Source organism: Megalops cyprinoides, chromosome 11, assembly GCF_013368585.1.
Source record: "Megalops cyprinoides isolate fMegCyp1 chromosome 11, fMegCyp1.pri, whole genome shotgun sequence".
Taxonomy (NCBI): domain Eukaryota; kingdom Metazoa; phylum Chordata; class Actinopteri; order Elopiformes; family Megalopidae; genus Megalops; species Megalops cyprinoides.
Window position 1 is genome coordinate 27,415,346 of NC_050593.1, and position 15,305 is coordinate 27,430,650.

General features: G+C 40.5%; 1 protein-coding gene across 1 annotated transcript in view; it reads right to left on the reverse strand.

Annotated features, from left to right (window-relative positions):
* LOC118785573 (glypican-6-like) overlaps nt 1-15,305 on the reverse strand; it is a 217,291-nt gene that overhangs the window by 33,472 nt on the left and 168,514 nt on the right. The window contains exons 5-6 of the mRNA XM_036540350.1: nt 9,463-9,593; nt 5,929-6,072 (exon numbers count right to left, since the gene is read on the reverse strand). Of these exons, the coding sequence (XP_036396243.1) occupies nt 5,929-6,072; nt 9,463-9,593 (275 nt within the window). The remainder of the gene's footprint in view (nt 1-5,928; nt 6,073-9,462; nt 9,594-15,305) is intronic.

The window sequence follows — 15,305 nt, forward strand, 5'->3', positions numbered from 1 at the left end:
GTAGTATCTTGTGAATTAGACATTTCCCAAGATTTTCACTCAGATATCTTGTTGTTGATATCCAATTTATGCAGCCAAAATGACCTCGGCGAAAGTCTGCACTGGCACATTTGTGAAATCAAAATTCAAAGAGCACATTCCTGTTACAGTTTATATATGGCTGCTTTTCTTTAAACTCAGCATTCCCATATTTAGTCTCAAACAAATGCTAGATATCTTTCAAGAGAATGACCAAAGCTCACTTTGATCCATGCTAAATAATGACTTCATTTACACACTAGTGTCCACATCTGTATTCCTACATTTCATTGCTCCTACAATAACATTGCATTTTGAAATGTCTAAGAAATACAATATCGTTCCTAACAAAGGAAGCAATAAATACTTCCAGAGCAGGCTATTGGCAAAAAAGCAAGTTAAATGCACGGTGCTGTAAGATTAGAAATTGTCTAGTCTTGCATGCATAATCCATGAAACTCAATATTGAAAAAATGGATCATCATCATTCAGGGACTGTAATCTACAGAAAAATAGCCACGTAAATATTTTAAACCATATCAATATTTTCCAAAAGGGAAATAACAGAATAATGTTGAAAACATGATATCACACTGTCAAAACAAACCCAAAACCAAGTGCCAAAAAACAAGACATCAACCCGGTAATAAATGAATTCATGAACCACATCATATGGCTTTCTTTCCTTTCTTGTCTTTGATGCTCAGAGCTTAGAGAATTACAGCCATTTGATACAGGGTAAGCCATGTTCCATTTGTAGATTTGCTTAGAAGTACAAAAGGAAAGATGGACTGATAAAACAACAAACTCAGCACCCTGTGGCTCAAAAAAGGTCATCTTATCATGGGTAAGCAATGCCCCAGAGCTGAGTCATTATGCTGGAGAAGAAAACTAAAATATGACCCTTTGCAGACAGAGAAGCCCCTGGCTGCACTCAAGGCACTTGCGACTGAGGAGTCTCCTCTACCACAGCTCTGACTGCAGGCAGGCTAGTTAACTTACAGACGTGCAGTGGCTTTAATTATTCCTGTCACATACAGAGCGTTCAACATGATGTAGACACAGGAATAGACACAATGTGTATTGTCTTGAAACAAGCAGGGCCCTGAAAAGAAAATGCTACAGTCTAGATAGTGTGAAATTCTGAAAGGCTGTTTCTTTTCTTTTTTTCCCAAAAAGGCTACAAGTTATAATTTACTCAAAGGTCTTTGACTGTCTTCTTAAAAAAAAAAAAAAAAAACTTTCTAGAAACAGTCAAGCTTACAGATTGTAATGTTCTTGATACAGCTCACAACCTTGCACCACCCTTGTGATTGTAAGATGCACATTCTTTCCTCATCTGAAATTATTTACTGCCTGTCCTTGTGCATCCACAGATACTTCATTTGACTGCAAAGATTTCCCATGCTTACGTCTGTCTCATGTGAATCTCTTTGTTTTCGCCTGCACGGGCGATCTGAGATCAGCTATGGCAGCGCTGATGCGATGGAGGAGTCCCTTGGCTACCGGTGACAGTCCTTCAGGAGTTGACTCCATTAGTCTTAGCCACGGAGGCCTCAGACCTGTCTGGGTGGTAATGGTCAGAAAAGCACAGGCAGAATCTCCGGGGAGCAGCCCTGACAACCGGTATCAACAGCACCACACAGAGCTGACCTTATTTATTGGCCCGTGAAAGAAATCACACAGGCTCTTAAAAGAGACTATCACCGCTGTGCCTGGCGACCTTGGTATAAATACCATTCTGACGGGATTAAGCGTTTGTTAATGAAATACAAATGTCTGGGACTGAGCAATTAACAGCTCAGTGGCTTAGCTGTGGGTTGGTACCTGAGAGACATGAGTGCTCCCCCTTTGCTTTTTTTCCCTCAAATGGTGGCTATTCTAATTAGCAAGCCTCAAAGCTTCATGGGAGAGTAAAAATGAGGCTATTCCCAGTCATGCAAAACGTGGATGGCTCACCGTTAAAACCACTCAACCAGTCTAAATTTAATTGGTGACATTAAAAACCACGGGCAGTTTAATCTAAAATGCGTGCTTGCTCTTGAGCCACATCTACAATATGGACCTAAAGTAATCTAGTAAGACTGGAAGAGAAAGAGACTGTAAGAGAAAGAACTGGAAGTCTTTTTTTTTTTTTTTTGCTTTTTTACCCTTTATGCAACCACATTTTGGAATTGCCAATTGTATGTTTGGTTTGTCTCACAGCAACCACCACTGCATTCATTCAGGAGCATTCCCTCCGCACGGCACAGTACAGCAGGATGTGTAAACACTGGGGGACAGGCGCTGCTCCGCTGACATTATCCGAGCAACCCGCAGGCACCTGATGAATCACAGGTTGCCAGAGAGTGGTGAGACAAGGAAGCTGTGGCTAACTGTCATTGTTGGCATATGACGCTGCTGGGATCGAGCCCAGGTGGTAGAGGTCAGCTTGCGTTCAAAGCGAACACTTGTGAAAAATTTAGCTACTTGACAGCCCCTAAGAACTGGAATTTTACTGGAGCTGGAATTGTCAATTTTAACAGCTTACTGTAACCCCCAAACACACACATACAGTATACGCACAAATACAGACATGCACATACACTCCCTCAAAGAACATTCCATAAATTAAAGTAAAATATAAAAGCTCTCACTGATATTTTCAAACAGCAGGTATGCTTGTTACAGCATAGTACCCTATTCATATACCACACAAGGCCAGTAAAGTAAGCAAACTATTAAAGTCAGCAGATGCTAATGACATCGTGCTTAATGACAATTCGATGGTAGCTCACTGTGGTGAAAATAACAGTTTTCAGTTAGCGAGTTATTTACAGCCATTTAATTACACACATACTGGTTAACACGAGTTAATAGCTTATTATCATGGTCCTCGATTATTCTTATTTTTTTTTAAGTATTACATTGATAACAAAATTCCTGGTAAACCATGAGATCACAATCTGCGTCCTATCTATCCAGAGGAAAACTCTGATTTCTCTGTTTCTCTGATTTAAGGTGCCTTTTGAAACTGCCCTACCTTTATGGCACAATTCCCTTCACCTCATGCGTGGCCTTTTTCCAGCTTAACAAGCACGAAAACAGGAAGCTGTGAGGAATTATGCCCCTCTAAAAAAGTACAGCAAAACCCGTACAGCGTATTCCTGATGCATCCCAGCACCCTGGGCACTATATCATCAGCTTATCTTTTTTTTTTTTACGTTTCCGTCTTTTTTTTTTTTTTTTTACAGCTGTCTCAATATGGCCAGTACACTAAGTCTCTTTAAAAACGGCGGCCATGCCAGCTGTGAACCACATCGGCGGCTCGGCATCGTAAAAGACACAGGATCAGGACACAGGGATGGCTGGGGATCCACAAGACAAATGGTGGAGGGGGATTAGGAGCAGAAACGGCAAGGCTTACGCTGTGTTGCATTGTCCTCCAGACAGTCCTCTGGGAAGCGGCATGAAACAGAGGAGAGAGGGATTTAATAGAAAAAGGTAGCTAGATGCAGAGCAGAGAGAGAGAGAAATAAAACATTGCTTGCGAGGAGCTCGATATATATGCACCAGACAGGAAACCAATAGCAACTATTGCATTTGATAAATTGTTGCGCTCAGATACCCAATCCACCGCTATTCTCTCGAGTGCAAGCACATCTTGCCCGTTATTAATACCTCATGCTCCTTCAATCAAAATCTGTGTTAGCGCCATTTCTTTTAGGAGCGCATATCGGGGGGGGGGGGGGGGGGGGGGTGTCAGTTACTCGATGAGCTGTGGTTTGAGGAATACCAGGCGCAGTGATTTTGTGAGACTTCAGGGGGTGATTCAATCAAAACCCAGCACAGCTTGGGCTGAGCTTTCAAAAGAAAATTTAAAGAACTGTTTCCTTTTGTCACTACTTACAATAGAGCAGCCTTATTCCTTTAATGTCAGAAACAAACAGAACATGCTAAAGGAATGGAAAAAGCAACACTGTGAAAATAGTTATTGAATTTTTTAAGCCAAACCAACTTTACATTTTCATTGAATTGCCCCCTGTGATATCAGCAGGTGTCTATTATGTCCTAACCAAAAACTAAAGGAAATCTTATTATAAATTAAGTATGGCACAATATAAAATAATTGATTGAGTTATGCAGTAAATTGAGTCATTCCAATAAATAAGCACCCAATTTGTAAGAAATGATTCACATTACATCATGTAACTCCAGTAAAATAAATGTATTACTTTAAGTAGCGATGATTAGGCATAACCTAAGCAATGCAATTACCTGTATTCTTTTTTTACTTTTATTTCTCTTTGATTTTTTCCCCCTTAGTTGTTGTCATCTCAGTTGCACACAGGTTTAAATGTAATTCACATGCATTGTGTTGTTGGTATTTCCATCCATCTGTTTAATTTCTTTTTGAAAAGCCCATTGAGCAGTGGTGCATGAGAGGTCCTCGTCAAATAAAGTTTTATTATCTTCGTGAGTATTATGATTATGATTACCACATTAATGCTGTGGCAGACGAGCCTTCATGAAAACGTCCTTAGTTTGGGTTGTAGGCAGCAGTTCAAGAGCGTTCTGCCTGGAGCTTTACACCAGGTTTGGCATCCATGTTATTTTTCGTGATGTATCCCGGGTAACTGCTATACCACATGCTATTTCATCTGCTAACAAACTTCTGCTCCGGGGACTCATTCATGGACGGAACTTTTATAGTTGAAACAAATAAAAGTATTGTGTTAATATGAAAAAAATAATATATACACACATATACACACATTTATCCATACAGCATATATGACTACCATATCGAAATTCCAATTAAATTATTTGCAAATAGTGTTTTTCACATATTCCTTTTCCTATTTCAATAAACACTGCATTACTGAGAATGGTGACAAGCCTGGAATTGGCATCTTGTTCAAAATTGCAGGTTCTGCACTCAAAGAAAGACTGAGTACACATAACTGAATCACCTATTCAAAAGCGTTGGCTCAAAACATAACCTTAAATTGTGTATGTTTTCATCATCTCAAACACAAAAGAATGGAAAAAAAGCTAAACAAAAGCAAACAATGTAGTATTCTGGATGCTGTTTAGTCAATTTTCTGTTCGATTCAGTGGTAATTTTCCCTGAAAGGCAGCAGAGTGTTGCATGATGAAAGCACAGCAGCAATGTGATCATGAAACTAAGAGGGGGTAGAGGAATTAGCAATGCCCCAACACCCCCCCCCCCCCCCCAACCCCCACACAGAACAGAGCTGATGATCTTTTAATGCACACAAATCAATGAATGAGTGTGACCAAGGGGTGCTGGTATTAATTTCCAGCTCTGGGAGGTTGCGACAGCAAATCACGAGCTTTAATCAAGAGTGTCACCCTATGCAAGATATCACAGAAACTAATGATGTTTACACTGCTGCAGTGTCACTTCTAACAGATGAAGCACACTGTCCTGTCTTTGCCAGTGTTGCCAGCTTGTGTATTTTGTTGCCCGATCTGGAGACTTTTATGACCGTCTTGCAATGTTTACATACAGAAGTTGCAGAATTTAATTTCTTCTTTATCATAATCAAAAAACCTGACATTCCAGTCCACACCCCTGCTCCAGACAAAGTTGCTGAATCTTCAGATCATTGAGACATCAGATTTTCTTGTAAAACTCACTTGCTTGGGGGAGAAAGTTACTGAGGCTTGCGATGGAATGTGGTTTATTTCGTGTATGTTTCTCTTTTGTGGCATTCTGACATAATAATAAAAAAATGCCTGCCAGTCCTTTTTTTTAATTTTCATTTTTGAGTTTTATACGAAAGAGAAAAATAAAACCCAGTGGTTTCACTGTGTAACCATTGCTAGGACAAGGTAAAAGTTTCCACATTCGGGGACAAAATCATTAAACTGGCAACACTACGGCCTTGGCGTCCGTTGCCTTACCAGTCGGTCTAGGCTGGTGCCGGCTGCAGTGGTGGGCCGCTCCTCCGGGCTGTAGGGCCTGAAGCGGGCGTTGAAGACATCCGAGATGCCGCGGGTAGACCGGGCCATTCCCGCCGGCTTCGGCTGACCGCATCCTTGGAAAACCTGCGATTACAAAGAGGGAAAATGTGTCCAACTGCCTGGCTGCACAGACAGAGAGAACTAGAATTAACAAAGCAAACCTATCATCATAAACCGGTGGCTGGTGGGGGGGGGGGGGGGACGACGAAAGGAAACAACTACATCCCAAGTGATCATTACACAGAATAGCTGGATTCTAAAGGCTGCGTCACGTCAAAAATGATCACTGTAACTATGAGCCACGACGATAACAATCTGTCATTTGCTAACAGTCACATCCTAGAACATTCTTTCTTTCAACACACCTGTCAATCATTTCCTTTCAAGTGCTCTGTCTCTGTCAGAATATCTGCATCATTTGTTAAGACAGAACCATAAAATGGGCATACGTGGTTTATTGTAGGGGACCTGTAAATTTAAAACAAAGATTGCTCTGAAAGCGATCCCGGTGATAGCTGTCATTATCATTCAATGGGCATGTTTATAGCCTTGTACAGCCTTGTGGCATGAGCAGGTGCAATTTACATATTTCAATTTAAATATTTCCAACTTTGTAGTTGTAGTTATTTCAGGTATGTTATGGTTTCAAGGGTAGTAGAGGGCTTACTTCTTCCCATCCATCTGTCTTCAATAGACAATAAGGGCAGATTAAATGGCTCAATTGAACAGAATAGTAAGTAGTAAGTCTCTATTCAGTTTAAAACAATTACTATAGTACTACCTTTTAAATATGTTAGTGGTGGATATATGTATTCTTCATGAGTGTCTACAACAAAAACAAACTTCAGAAGCAGTACCACTAATATCACTCACTAATTAAATCTTGTTTCAAATACAGATTCTCATTAATCTCATGAAGCAGTTTAGCCATTAACAGTGATAGAGCATATTGCAATTTCATTTTAAGAAGATTCCCTTCCCATTGGCAGGGTTCACTTACATATGCGCAAACACATTTCAGTCTGTAATGGCTGAGACGAAGCCATCGGAGACACAGCCACACATACCACCTTGCATTAAGCAAAGGAGGCTTAGAATTATATTTCTGCAATGAACATTTATCTATTGTAGAAACCACAATGCAATCACTGAAATTCCTCAATCAGCTTTCCACGGAAACGTCAACAGTGTGAGAAAAGAAAATGTAATTACAGAGGAAGGCATTGTGCTCTGCAACACACATTGTGGCACACAATTCAATTTAAGACCTTAAAGATCTGCATCTGCTATTTTCACTGAGTCTACTGTCGTGCTGACGTGTAGTAAGTGATTTCAAAGAATTGCTTGCCGCATTCAGAGACGTATACGGCACAACATGACTGATCCACCTGCATTCAGAGGATTTGCGGAGGATGTATCTATCATCGATTTCCTGTGATGTGGAATTATGAAGTGGGACAAGGATTTTATATATCACTGACTGCAGATGATCTCAGTGACAGTAATACTGTGATTTCACTCCTTAGTAAATCCCCCCTAACCCTTGATTTTTAAGACTGAAGAATGAAAATATATAGGAAAAGGAACTTTCCGTGCCACCGAGTTCATGAATTCAAATAGGCTATATAGCTAGGAAGAATGCACATTAGAAAGAAACCATAATCTCGAGCTCTCTTTTACCTGTGCTGTGAAATCATACACATGCAATTTACTTTGTTGTAAACAACAAAACAATGTTAAATCACTGTGCTCCAGGTCTATGCAACTCTGATAACATTCCAATTTCGATGTCACTGAACTTGCAGAACTGAGGCTCTTTTTGTTTTTTTCTGAAATGTGAAAGGTTATAGCTCTACAAAAAAAAAAGCTGGTCCTGGTTTACACTGTGTGCATAGCCCTCCATCGCTGCATTTCTGAATGCCTGGCTTCTTCAGCTGAAATTGTCCGAGGACGTGGGGGACATTTGACTGCTGTCTTTGTGCCGGTCCTCTGGCCCAGATGATGATGGAGTACTTGGCCGCTCTGCATGGCTTTCATGACAAGAGGCTGTCTTTCCCCCCACTGCCCACCCATTTCTCACAATGATTACAAAGCAGCAATTCTGCACAGCACCTGCACAAGGTGATTTTCACAGCCTGGTGCTCCTGAACAAAACCATCAATCCAGACTCACATTAAGGGTTTGTATACATTGCAAGCATCATCACTTCAGTTTTTTTTTTTCCTCGCTCAGTATAAAAACAGTGTGGTCTCTTGTGGTTCTCCAGAGGCACATTGTATGCACTCATATTAAGGCCGTGCGAGGCATGGTTGTTGATTTATAAATTGTGTTACTGAATAACGTGTTCACCACTCCAAAGCACTTCAATCAGGATTGATTAAAATGCGAATTTTGACATCAGCACTAACTGAAATCAACCAGCCCCCCCATCACTAATTCTGTTTTCTCCTCTGTTTCAACGAAGAACATCAATATAGATCTGATATCGGCTGAAGTGTCATGTTTCATTGCAGAGACCTGAAAATAATTATTGGATGGACATTTCTTTGAGCACTACTCTGTCATTTTCAATACTCCGCTTTGCAGTGCTATAAAGCCATCTTCAAGAAATGAAGAAACACAGCTGGTTTAGGGGATGAGGTGTTCAAATTCACCATTCGGGTGATTCGCCCTGTCCATACCTTTAAAAATGGTTTATTGATTTGATTCTGACACACATGACACTTTTTTTTCAATAGTTTCAGAGTTCAACAAACTGGCCATGATGAAATAAAAAATAAAAGGTAATATCCAGAATATCTTGGAACTCCTCACCCAAAGGTCCATCCGTATTACACTTGAATGTGTTCCTAAAGTCTAACTATGAGCCCTTCAATGGAAAGGCCTTGCATCCCTTGAAGTTGTAGTTGTTGACCTGATGCTGACCTTAGCTAAACCGCCAACACAGTGTGGGTCTGAGGAATGTTTCTCAATGATAAAATCAGTGGTTGATGCTTTTTTTTTGTTTGTTTTCTTCTTCTACTGGTCCTACAATTTGTAAGCATGGAACAAAAATTCTGCAAACACAGGAAACGCATTAAGCGTCGTTGTTCCACACTAAGATTATCTGACCAAAAGCAAAACATATAATTCATATGCAGGAGGCCAAACACAGAGCTGTGGGTATTTTTTTTTTTTTTTTTTTTTTTACACAGAAACAGGGCATTCCACAAGGGGAAAACTCAGGCGGCTCCTCTACCACACACAGAAGGCCAAGCAAGCCGTTCTGCTGTCAGGAAGCTGGATCAAGCTGCCATGCCTTGTGATTGATTTGAAACAGAGCCAGAAAGGGAACAGAGAAAGGAAATGTGCACAACATATTTAACTACAGCAATGTGCACTCTACCCTGTGTCATGTGGGTCCTTGTAAGAGGTTTTTGAAATCAAAGCCAATAAAAATGAAAAAATAAAGACATCCTGGCTGCGAAAACAGACCTTGGCTGTGACTTGCACACCATTTTCCTGCATATTCATGATGGCCTCAGAGATCTTGACATCGATTGGCTCCATGACTGCTTCAATGTTGAAGGGTCCCTCCAGCCTCTCGGCAACCAACAGCATGGCATCTGTCACAACAGAGAGAGACGTGTTCAGCTCAATGCAGCACGGAAACACATGGTGCACATGCACTCACACACACACACAAGCATATACACAGGCATGCATGTACTCACACACAACTCACACTCTCGCACACACTCACACACACACACACACAAAAGACACAGTCACCAGGCCCAAAGTTAGACAGAGTTAGGTCAGACGGAGCCATCAGCCATAGAGGACAACAGACAAAATGTCCTCCCTAGTTATATTTTGACAGTGATGCTGACTGTCACTCACTTTCTCAGCAGATGTCCTTATCCAGGGTGAGCTTACATTTTTTATAACACTGTATCCATTTATACACCCAGGTATTTAAAGAAGCAATCCAGGTTAAGGACATGCATTCCTCAGAGGTACAGTGGCAGTGCCTCTCCAAAACTCGGAACCTGCAACCTTCTGTTCACAAACTGCATGTTCCCACCCACCACCACAAATACAGCTGAATTTGAGAGACAGAGCTCTGTATTGACAAATGGTAAATCCTATATCTTGGAATGTCTTCTCTAAACCCAGGAGTATGATGGAAAAAAAGAAAACATAAGTAAGGACAAAGTATCTGCCAAGCCAAAAAATCTGTGTTATTTGCTGATTGTATCTAAAACACACCATAATAGAAATAATACACACTCAGATAACACTCCCCACCACAGACTACACATATCTGTGGATTTGGAACAAAAAGATCATATCTATAAATTCACACAAAGAAATCAAAAGCTTTTAATGAAATGGCCACACAGTGTTGATTGATCACACACTTCCCACAATCATTGTCACAACTGTAAGCTTCACGACTGAAAGGCCGCTGATTTTGAAAATGCAACCTGAAATTTAAAAAAGTCCTTATGACACAGGTGGACTCGGTAATCAGACTACAAGTGTAGAGAGATCCAGGCTGCTGAGGATAATTTATCGATATACCCTTTTCTTTGCTTCCTGTGCTAGCTATGAGGTTTTTTTTTTTTTTTTTACTTTGGTCTAATATAAATCATCCCTTCTGTCAAATACAGGATGCTAAATGCTAATGCTGAAACTGGCTCTGATGAATGGGTGCTGTCGAGACAAAGACATATTCCTGTGAAATCCGAGAGGAGACACCGGCCTGTCTGCCGGGAGTCGAAAGGTGAGGTTGTGGACCAGGGAGGGAGCAGAACCTCGGCTGGCTTCCCATCATACATCAGGCCCAGCAATCCTGTAATTCCTCATCGTGGAGATGCGTCTCTGCCGCAGACCTCCCAGGACCATGCCTCACCCAAAGTCTTATGTTACGGCGAGCCATTACTGAGCCGACACAGGGAATTTGACTTTTAGGAGGCAAAAAAGCTCATTCAGCCTGGCCTTCCATGCAGAACACTTCTCCACAAGAACTTCTCCAGTCAGTCTAGGCCTATATTCAATCAAATAACAGCTCCACTTTGTCCACTTTAACATAATGCAAGTGTTATTTTTTGTTACTTGCATGACACTGTTCAGATAGGTTCTCAAATGAAGATGTGATGCTGTGAAAGAACTTCACTCAAAGTTAAGGACAAAGTGAATAGCAGGTGGACAAAATCTGGGCTTGAATGTGTTTGTCAATATTTCATAAAATTGTAAAAAAACTGCAGAATAGATATGTAGAAAACTATTTCCACAGAGCATCTGCTCTACCATATTTATTACAAATATATAGGAGGCTAAAAGATTCAAACTTTTGGATAGGGAGGAGGTAATTTTGACCTATGAACCTCTGTTTTTAACTTATTTGATAAGAATTCTGTCCACTTCTGTTGAAATCAAAGAATTTTAAATGTAGGATTAGTATTATGGCTCCTGCTGCAATATGCTATAGGAATACTGTCAGGGAAAATCCAGGCTTAACAGTAGTAGTATGTGATTTGAAAAAAAAAAAAGTATTTCTGGAATATCCACCTTCTCTGCAAATAAGAGAACGACGTTGAGCGAGGGCCGTTAAGCACAGAGCAGAGTAGCACTTCGCTGGGGAGAGAAATCTTTACAGATTATCCCTAGGGGCAGGTTAAATCTAGCCTAATTGTTTTTTATACTACTTCCAAATTCTCCTGGAGCTCAACCGCTTAGCCTTTGGGGTTTAAAGAAAGATTTAGCAGGCAAAGCTTTACGGAGTCACGGCACAGAAGCAAACGTATGGACTTAGCCCGAGTGTCTCATGCATTAAATCGGCTTTGATCCATTTTCACACAACCTTGTGGTCTGTGCTCTCTCAGGTATCCTTTGATGGGGCAGGGTGCTCCCATCCCTTAATATGGGTAAAATGTGTCTGTAGGTGGGTGAGTCTGGCACCTCATGCATTCTACAACACCCTTGGCTTGTGTCATATTCCATCTACTCCTCTGATATATTATGATTTCTCAGCATTTGCAGTGTAAGGTGCATACAGACTTATTTCTATGAATTTATTTCTGCTAATGTAGAAACATCACACATACTGCACTGCTTCTACTGAAAGAGAATATGGTAATTTTTTAATCATTGCCACATGCAGACATTGATGTCAAATTGTTAATTATTTAGTAATAGCAGCTGCAGTAGAAGGAACACACTACATCTATAAAAGCTGAGGAATGTTTGGTGTAACAGTATGCTGAAATACGATGACAAAGTTCACAGTGCATATCACTCTTTTCATTTTGAACATATTATCTTAGTGAATACAGATAATGTATGATCACTAACATGCTCACTCTTACATATTCATAACTCAAAGCGAGTTGTCTCTTTATAAGCAAAGATATCTGAGCATTCCAGTATGACAATATATATTTTCCTCTCAAATTATTGACAAAAAGTTAATAGATCTGGATATAACTGAAGGAGTATGTTTATCTGATGTTGCACCTGATTGCTGTATATGACTGATGGCATAGACTGGAACAAAACAAGACACGATTCACAGATTTAAGATTTTCATCTCTAAAATGAGGTATAATCAATTTGTGTTTGAACTGAGGCCTTTACTCCCGATAAAATGGCCTTACTGATCGTTTGAGCCCGGACAAATATACAGATAAAAAAAGCATTTGGTATTTTCACCAGGACTTGTCTGGTGTCTCAGTGCACCACTTTAAAACCCAGAGAACATTTAAGTAGAGCCTCTGCATCTCATTAAAGTAAGCAGAAAGGTGAAACCGAAAAGAAAAGATCTGGGATCTTAGTGTCAATTAGTGTAAGGGAATGGAACGGATATTTGCCCTCAGTGAATGAGCTACCGGAGGTTCAGAAGCAAAAAGGAGATGAAGCCACTGGCAGGAAATGCAATTAAAAACTTGGGATGCTACTGTACTGTTTTAGGCTTGCATTGCGTCAGCACTGAGCACGGACCATAACCTCAGTGGGAAAAGAAAGCTATACATGACTTTCACTGCTGTCATCACAAAGCGTGTCATCTTCTCTCAATCACACATTAAGGGACTAATGAAAAAAATAAGCTAAAGCTAAAAATGGGAACTCCACTAAGTGCTGCTGTTCGTGGTATGGAGGGATTTCAGAAGAGTGTGACTACAAAGCAAAATGCATGAAAATAACATTAGGACAAGAAACAACTGAAACCCCGACAGGTAATCCTGTGCCTGCTCCTGTATGATCAAAGACAGTGCATTGGGCATGTTTGTGATATGAAAGAGGTTTCATACCGTCTCTATAGACAGTTTGAGAATATTTCAGGCTAAACTATGACAGCCGTGCACTACTGTTCGATACATACAACACAAAGACAAACTTTTCATTGTGAAAGTACTGCTCTTTTCCCCACCTTAAAACAACAATCATGTTCAATCTCAAAATGTTCCTTGTGAATTTATTTTATTTGTTGACTGAACAAGACTTATTACAAATGCCTCTGGCCCCCGAGGGATTCTGCCAATACAAAATGACAGACACGCACATTATGTTTAAAACCTGTGTTTCTTGCATCCAACTCTAAGGCTGTGCATGTTTTTTTTTTACTGTTTTATTTGATTTTGTTTTACTTTTACCTAAGGCATGAATGATTGCTTCACAGATTTAGCTTTAAGATTTAAATTTTGTACTTTGCTTTTTGCTCCAAAGTGCAGTTCCCTTTGAAAACTGTCATAAACAGTGGTTGTGGATTTTCATTAGTTATTACATTAAATTACAGGTTAAAAAAAACATTTAGTGCCTAAGGCTACACTACAGAAGGGGGACATAATGTAGTAGTTCACTAAATCCTTCCTTCTTCAGAACTTTTTGCAGTGGCTCATCAAAAGACATCCATCCCATTTATGTGGAGTGGGGTCAGATATGACAGATTTTGCTGTGTTCCTGCTGCCTTCAGCAGTTGTCCAAGATCAGTTCCATTTCTGTATGTGGGCCATTTTGAAAGGAAATCTGTGGATCCCTTGTGAGATGATCAAAGGCTTTTAAAAATAACAATTTGGGAGACTTGTGGGCCCATTGTTTGGCCGCACGCGGGAAAGCTTGGGAAAGAAACGTGAGTCATGCCCGTGCTTGGGAACACGGCGGCCGTCATTTATCGCAGGCAAAAATGAAAAACTGTTTTTGGTGCCTTACGGCTCTGGTATTTGTCTGTGTGGCTGCTAAGACCCTTTAGGGAGCCCTGCAGACAAACAGAAAGCAATGCCACCTCCAGCTATGCTCCATTACTGCCCCGTCCAGTGTGCCTCTCTGCCTTTGAAGAACACTTATGTTTGTTCACAATGAGGCCATTGCTAGTTAAGAGTTCAGCAGCATGGAGCTTGGTGAAGAGGACACAGTCACTGTGTAGTAAAGAGAACTGTTTTGTGTATGTTGACTGCACTTATTGCCTGAAAAGCTGTCCATGTGTCATGTCTGACATATATATGATTTGTGTGTTTGTATGAGTGCGTAAGTACACACCTTAGCCCAGACATTCATGCAGACTTATAGACTATACATACAAAATGTACATACCTATATATGATATTGCACATATGATAAGCATTCACGGTCACTTGCAGTGAGCTTGGTATACAGGTGGATATTTCTAGAAGATTTTATATTGTTGATTTTTTGTTGTTGTTGTTGTTTTCAAGTCACTTATGAAAAGCACCTACTCCTCATTGCTGCTTCCAGCAGCTAACTCTTCCTCATGCAAAAGTTGTTTTGTTTATCCTCTACCACTCTGCAAACTTTAATTATTAATAAACAGCAGAACAATAAAAACATAAAAAGTGTAAAAATAAGAGAAATGTTTTTTTCTTCCAAATCGAATCAAATTACTGGCCACCTGCATTAGGGAAGATGTTTTCTCAGAGTAAACTCAGTCAGACAGGAACTTCGAACATGACCCCTGAGTGAAAGAAAGAGGGAGAGAGAGAGAGGAGGGGGGAGAGAGAGAGAGAGAGCGAGAGAGAGAGAGAAAGAGAGAGAGAAACAACAAAAATTGCCACTAACAGTGGTGGGATCAGATCAGGCCAGCTCCCTGCAATAAGATTTGTTGAGCGGGTGGGGTGTGAGGTGTGGAGCAGTAGTTCCCGCTTTTGGAGTTCCTACCCTCCAAAAGGGGGAGCCAGTGGGCAGAGTCTACCAACCAACAGGAGGATTTATCACTTTTATTGATGATAGAATCAATGAGCCCAACCTTCTTGGACTGCTGTTGCTGATTTTTTTTTCCCTCCTTCAATTCTTGTAGCATACAGATAGGCCAGCATCCA